Source organism: Egretta garzetta, unplaced genomic scaffold, assembly GCF_000687185.1.
Source record: "Egretta garzetta isolate BGI_Z169 unplaced genomic scaffold, ASM68718v1 scaffold448, whole genome shotgun sequence".
Classification (NCBI taxonomy): Eukaryota; Metazoa; Chordata; class Aves; order Pelecaniformes; family Ardeidae; genus Egretta; species Egretta garzetta.
The window spans coordinates 2652083-2658008 of record NW_009260497.1 but is presented as its reverse complement, the minus strand read 5'-3'; the positions used below and the strand labels follow the sequence as shown (position 1 = coordinate 2658008).

Genomic DNA, 5926 nt, shown 5'->3' with positions numbered 1-5926 from the left:
GGTGCCGTCCTCAGTGGCTGGGGGCCCATGGGACTCACGGCCCCATCTCTGCTGTCTCCAGGCTTCTACACAGGATGGCTCTTGCCTGCCGCGGTGGTGGGGACGGTGGTGTTCCTTGTGGGCATTGTCCTGATGCTCAGTGATGTTCCTTCGTAAGTGCCCCCACTTCCCCACTTGCCCCTTCCCCGGGGCCCTGCTCCCTTCGTGCCCAGTGTGGCGGGGTGAGGCGGGGGTGCCTGCACCCCAATGGGCTGGTGCTGGCTGCTGGGGCTCGGCCGCAGCACTCGGTGCAAAAGTGCTGGTGAAGGGGAAGCGGTGGGAAAGGCCAAGCCCCGGCAGGCTGCCGGCTGGTCCTTCCTTGCCTGTAGGCAGGAGATCTGCGCCAGCGAAGAGCAATACTGGATGTGTCCCCTCTGCAAGACCTGTCCCTACTGGCCGCTCTCCAAACTCTGCAGCACATTCATGGTGAGGTCCCAGAGGGCAGCTCAGGGCCGGGCTGGAGATCTCCATCCCCGCGTTAACCCATGTGACCCAAGCCTGCCTTCCTGCCTCGGCCCTGCTGCTTCCTCTGCCACCCGTCTTCCCACCCCTCCCTCCCCGGTGGGGGCTCCCAGGCGGCCGCATCCACCTCCCCTCCCCGGGGACATGGAGGAGCCGGCACTCGCCAGGGCAGCCCCCGCCTGGTGTCCTGCCCATCCCTCAGCCCTGCTCTGCCCACAGGCAGGACGGCTCTTTGACCACGGTGGGACTGTCTTCTTCAGCATCTTCATGTCCCTGTGGGCAGTGCTGTTCCTGGAGTTCTGGAAGCGGACCAACGCATCCCTGGCCCACCACTGGGACTGCTCTGAGTTCGAGGACATCGAGGTGGGGTCTGGCCCTCTGCGGTGCCTCCCAAAACCACATGGACCAAAGACACCGGGCACCCCTGATGCCCTTCTCTCTCTTTCCCAGGAGCGGCCGCGGCCCCAGTTCACGGCCACAGCTCCCATGACGATAATAAACCCAATAACAGGGGCGGAGGAGCCGTATTTCCCCAAGCGCAGCCGCCTCCACCGGATTTTGGCTGGTTCCACGGTCATTACAATGATGGTAAGGTTGCGGGGGCTGGAGCAGCAGCTGCCCACCGCCTGTCCTGGGGCAGTGGGACGCAGCGGGATGGGATCAGTCTGGGATAAGAGAGCATGGGTTGAGCTGGGGATGAAGTCCCTGGCCTGTGGTGGAACCTATGGCTCTCTGCTGGCTCAGCCCGCACCCTGCTGCACCCAGGCTCAGCTGCCCACCCTGGACCTCCCCCGGAACTTGTGCACTGGGTTAACAGTGGAGTTTTCCTTCCCAATGCAAGCTCCTCATACCCCACGTGCTGTGTTTGCAGATTGCCATGGTGGTGATATTCGTGGTCTCCATTATCCTCTACCGGGCAGTGGTCGCCATCCTCCTCTCCAGCTCAGGCTACTTCTGGTTTGTGGCTTCGGTAAGAGGTGACTGGAGACACTCCTGGACCTGCTCTGCTTGCTGGGCCCACTCGCCACCCTCGTGCTCTGCGTGTTCCCTCTCCCTGTAGGCGTCCCGCATCGCCAGCATCACTGGCTCGGTGGTGAACCTCATCTTCATCCTCATCCTCTCCAAGATCTATATTTCCCTTGCTCACTTCCTCACTAAGTGGGGTAAGCTGCTGAGGGTCCCGCACACTGGACGGTGGCGGGCGGGAGTGGTCAGTAAGGGCAGAGCACCAAACCCAGCGAGCTTGCTGCTGGGAGGCCAGTTCCACCCACGGCCCCGCGGGGACGGCTGGTCCACTCTCAGGAGGGTGGTGGCTTTGTGGAGAAGAGCTTGGGAGAAAAGCATTTCGGCAGCAGAACAAAAAAGGTGTGTAGGATTTAGCTTCTGCTCAAGCTTTTCTGGGGGTTTTTGTTGACAATATCAAGCTGACTTGAGGTCTGGGGGAGAAAATCTGGTTTTGGGGGCTGTTTTTGTTACCTTTCATGAGACACAAAGCCTCTGTACCAAGCAGAGGAAGATTTTTTTTTTTTTGGTGCAGAGGTGGTGGGCGCCTCCAGGCTCTGGATGAGTGGCAGGCGCCTGCACGGTACCCCAGCAGGTTTGGGGACCCCGGGCTGCGGGGGGCTGGTTAGGGTCAAGCAACGTAGGGTGACTCCTGTGATGGTGTGGAAGAGCACCTGGAGCGGTCCAGGGCCACGTCCCCGTGCTTCCCCCGGCAGAGATGCACCGCACTCAGACCAAGTATGAAGACGCCTTCACCTTCAAAGTGTTCATCTTCCAGTTTGTCACCTTCTACTCATCTCCTGTTTACATCGCCTTCTTCAAGGGCAAGTAAGGCCTTTGGGGGGAGCAGCGGTCTGCCCCATCTCCTGCAGCCCCCGGCCTCTGGGCTTCGCTGCTGGGCAGTGCTGCTGCCGTCCTGGGCAAGGAGCGCTGCGGTGGGGGGATGGACCCACCAGAGAGTGGGACGCCTCACAGAGCCATGGACAATGGTTGGGCTTGATGATCTTAAAGGTCTTTTCCAACCTCAACGATTCTGTGATTCCATGACACCTGTGAATGAGGGCAGTGCCAGCCTGCTGTGGGCTGACTGGTGTAGCTGGTCCCAGTCTGGGAATGGGGGACTCTCTCCATCACAGGCACCCAGCACCGGCCCTTTTGTCCCCCTTGGTGAGGGAGAAGAGGGCTCTGGGTGGATGAGAAAAAGCCCTCCTCCACCAGGGCCGTTCCAGACGCACCCTTGGGCTCAGCGCCTGGGGGCTCTGCTCACGGCTCTGCCGCGGCTCCCGCAGGTTTGTTGGCTACCCTGGGAACTACCTGAGCTTCCTGGGTGTCCGCAACGAGGAGGTGAGTGCAAGTGGGAGAGACACTGTGCCTGGCTGGGATGTGCTGCAGGGATGCCATCCCATCCTCGGGGTCCTCCCACCCCCTCCTGCCTGACCTGGCAGGCTGAGGGCCCCTCTCCCCCCAGTGCAGCCCAGGCGGGTGCTTCATCGAGCTGGCGCAGGAGCTGCTGGTCATCATGGTGGGGAAGCAGATTGTCAACAACGTGCAGGAGGTGGCCATCCCGTGAGTACAGACAGTGTGGCTTGCCAGGGCCATCGCGTGCCCCCGAGCCTGGGCAGCGTGGGGCCTTAGGGCTCGGCCAGGGGGGCATTAAGTGGTGCTGGCTGGCTGCAGTGGGGCCACGGCCCCTCTCATCTCCCTAGGAAGCTGAAGTGCTGGTGGCACAAGCACAAGCTCCTCTCCACCAAGAAGGCGATCGAGGAGGGGGAGTCAGTCCTGGTGGAGCAGGCACCCTGGGTGATGGACCACCAGCTGCTGGTGTTCGAGGGGCTGTTTGATGAGTACCTGGAGATGGGTAGGGACTGACCCTGGGGTGGGGAGGGCTGAAGCACTAGGAGCGAGCAAGCCGGTGGGGAGAGGCGGGAGCTCCCCAGGGGATGGCACCAGCTGCAGGAGCTTTCACCCCAAGCAGCCTGTGGGTGCTGGAGGGAGAAGGGCTGCCCCGCTCTCTGCAGGACAGGGCTGGGAGCTGCTGCTGCTGTCTCTCAGCCTGTCTGCCCCCCCTCCTCCTCCTCCTCTTCCTCCCAGTCCTGCAGTTTGGCTTCATCACCATTTTTGTGGCGGCCTGTCCCCTGGCACCCCTCTTTGCCCTGCTCAACAACTGGGTGGAGATCCGCCTGGATGCCCACAAGTTCGTCTGTGACTACCGGCGGCCCGTGGCTGAGCGGGCGCAGGGCATCGGCATCTGGTTCTCCATCCTGGAGGCCATCACTCACCTGGCTGTCATCAGCAACGTATGCCAGGAAGGCAGGCGGGAGGCGAGGGGGCTGCAAGTGGTGTAGGGGAAATTAGGGAGGGGTAAACTCATTTAGCCACTGCAGGATGCCGGGTGATGAGGGGAGCAGTTGTGCCTGGGGTGGATCCACCTTTGCGGAAGGTGCAGCTCCAGCCATGGGCAGTGGGAAGCTGCCACCTCCAGGGCACACGGCCCTGCTTGGGTTTCACCGAGGACAGGGCACAGCGCCATGAGCTGCTGTCTGAGACCAAGCAGCGCTTGTGCCTGGTTTGTCTGGCTGAGGGCAGCGAGAGGCGGAAAGGCACCTCCGGAGGACAGGGCGGGGAAGAGGTCTTGCCTGTGGGACTGGGGCATCCCCTGGCTGCAGGACCTGCTGCAGCACATCTCCCTGCCCCCAGGCCTTCCTCATAGCCTTTACCTCTGATTTCCTGCCCCGCGTGTACTACGAGCACCTCCACGACAGCAGCCTGCGTGGCTACGTGAACTTCACCTTGGCATATGCGCCGTGGGACTTCGTGCTGCGGAGCAACACCACGTGCAGGTGGGAGCCTCCTGCCTCACCTGGCTCCTCTCCTCGTTTGCTTGGACTTGGATTTGCTTCTCTCTGCCACTGCCACGGCAAGCGTTTTGTTTAGCACAGTGGCCTTTAGTCAGCATCAGGCCTGCCGTGAAGCGGACGGAGGCAGTAGCAGCTCCACTTTGCTCCCACAGATACAGAGCGTTTAGGGACCGGGATGGCAATTTGACCTTGACTTACTGGCAGCTGCTGGCCATACGCTTGGGCTTCATCATTGTGTTCGAGGTACTGGCTGCTGAGCCCTGCAGGCTGGCCCAGGGTACGGTGCTGGGGCGGGGTTGAGGACCTGCCACCTCGGCCAACCCACACATCCCTGCTCACTTCCAGCACGTGGTTTTCTTTATTGGCCGTGTAATTGCGTGGCTGGTGCCCGACATTCCCGAGTCCGTGGAGGTCAAGGTGAAGCGTGAACGGTACCTGGCCAAGGAGGCCCTGGCTGAGAACAAGGTGGGCTGCAGCGGCTCCTCCACCCCCTTCTTTAAAGCCTTTTTTGGCTTTAAACTTGCACAGAGGCGCAGGCGAGCAAGGCGGCAGCCCTGTAAGGAGCTGCGGCAGCTGCTGCTGGTGTGAATGCCGGCTTCCTTTTTCTGTGGTTCAGGTCCTCCTGGAGAGATGGGAGACAAGAAGCAACGCCAGCGTCACGGATCTGGCCGCAGGCAGGGACTGGCAGGCCAGCCACAGGGCAGCAGGCGTGCCTCCCCACCCAGCCGGCACACGGGCGTTCGGGGACAGCTACTGCTAACGGGGAGGGATGCAGCTGGCTCTGGGTGTTTGTCCAAGCTCGCTGGCATTACTGCACGGCAACTCCACCACTGCATAAACGACGTGGCACGGTGCGAATTAAAGGTGGCTGGTCACGCCGCATGCTGGGCTGTGCTCAGCCGGTGCAGGGCAGCGCCCGCCCGCAGCAGCCCCATGGCTGGGCCGTGCAACCACAGCTCCGCTTGTACCTGCAGCGAGCGAAGGTTGGGGCATGGCCTCCTGCGCTGGCTCGTGCTTCTCCTGCCTCCCCCGGGCTGGATGTAACCAGGGCTGGAGGGTTTGCTCCTGCCGGCGCCAGCAGTGGGACAGTGAGAACGGCTGAGCTGCTGCTGAGAGGGGGAGAGCTACGGAGGCACCGGCTGAGCCTGGGAGGGGTGCAGTGACCCTCCGACACGGCAGCCCCCGAGCCACGCTTCGCCTGTCAGGGAGCAGCAGCTTGCCCCAGGCTAGAGGGCGCTGTGCAGCCCTGCTGCTTGCAGAAGGCAGGCGAGCGGCTCTGCCGATGGCGGAGGGAAGCAAGAGGGACCATGGCTGGTCCCTGCCAGCAGTGTCCCCAGCCCCACCTCCCCGGGTGTGCCAGGAGGGTGCAGCCCTCGCCACTGCTCACCAGCTCCCTTGGCCCAGCCGCTTGCTGTGCGCGTCCCACCTCGGTGAGGGCATCGCCGCAGCAGAGGCTCATGCGCACAAGCTGGACCTCCTCAAACCGGGCTTAACCCAGCAAAGCAAGGGCTGCCCTGGATCTCAACCCACCCGTAGAAATAATATCCGTGACACTCCAAGCTGTT

General features: G+C 62.5%; 1 protein-coding gene across 1 annotated transcript in view; it reads left to right on the top strand.

Annotated features, from left to right (window-relative positions):
* Positions 1 to 5121, top strand: part of ANO7 (anoctamin 7) — a 9094-nt gene extending 3973 nt beyond the window's left edge. The window contains exons 9-24 of the mRNA XM_035900063.1: positions 15 to 39; positions 74 to 152; positions 369 to 465; positions 721 to 864; positions 952 to 1089; positions 1373 to 1471; positions 1562 to 1664; positions 2220 to 2331; positions 2793 to 2847; positions 2972 to 3069; positions 3210 to 3361; positions 3595 to 3800; positions 4201 to 4343; positions 4514 to 4604; positions 4707 to 4826; positions 4978 to 5121. Coding sequence (XP_035755956.1) covers positions 15 to 39; positions 74 to 152; positions 369 to 465; positions 721 to 864; positions 952 to 1089; positions 1373 to 1471; positions 1562 to 1664; positions 2220 to 2331; positions 2793 to 2847; positions 2972 to 3069; positions 3210 to 3361; positions 3595 to 3800; positions 4201 to 4343; positions 4514 to 4604; positions 4707 to 4826; positions 4978 to 5121 — 1806 coding nt within the window. The remainder of the gene's footprint in view (positions 1 to 14; positions 40 to 73; positions 153 to 368; positions 466 to 720; positions 865 to 951; positions 1090 to 1372; positions 1472 to 1561; positions 1665 to 2219; positions 2332 to 2792; positions 2848 to 2971; positions 3070 to 3209; positions 3362 to 3594; positions 3801 to 4200; positions 4344 to 4513; positions 4605 to 4706; positions 4827 to 4977) is intronic.
* Positions 5122 to 5926: the final 805 nt, after the last annotated feature.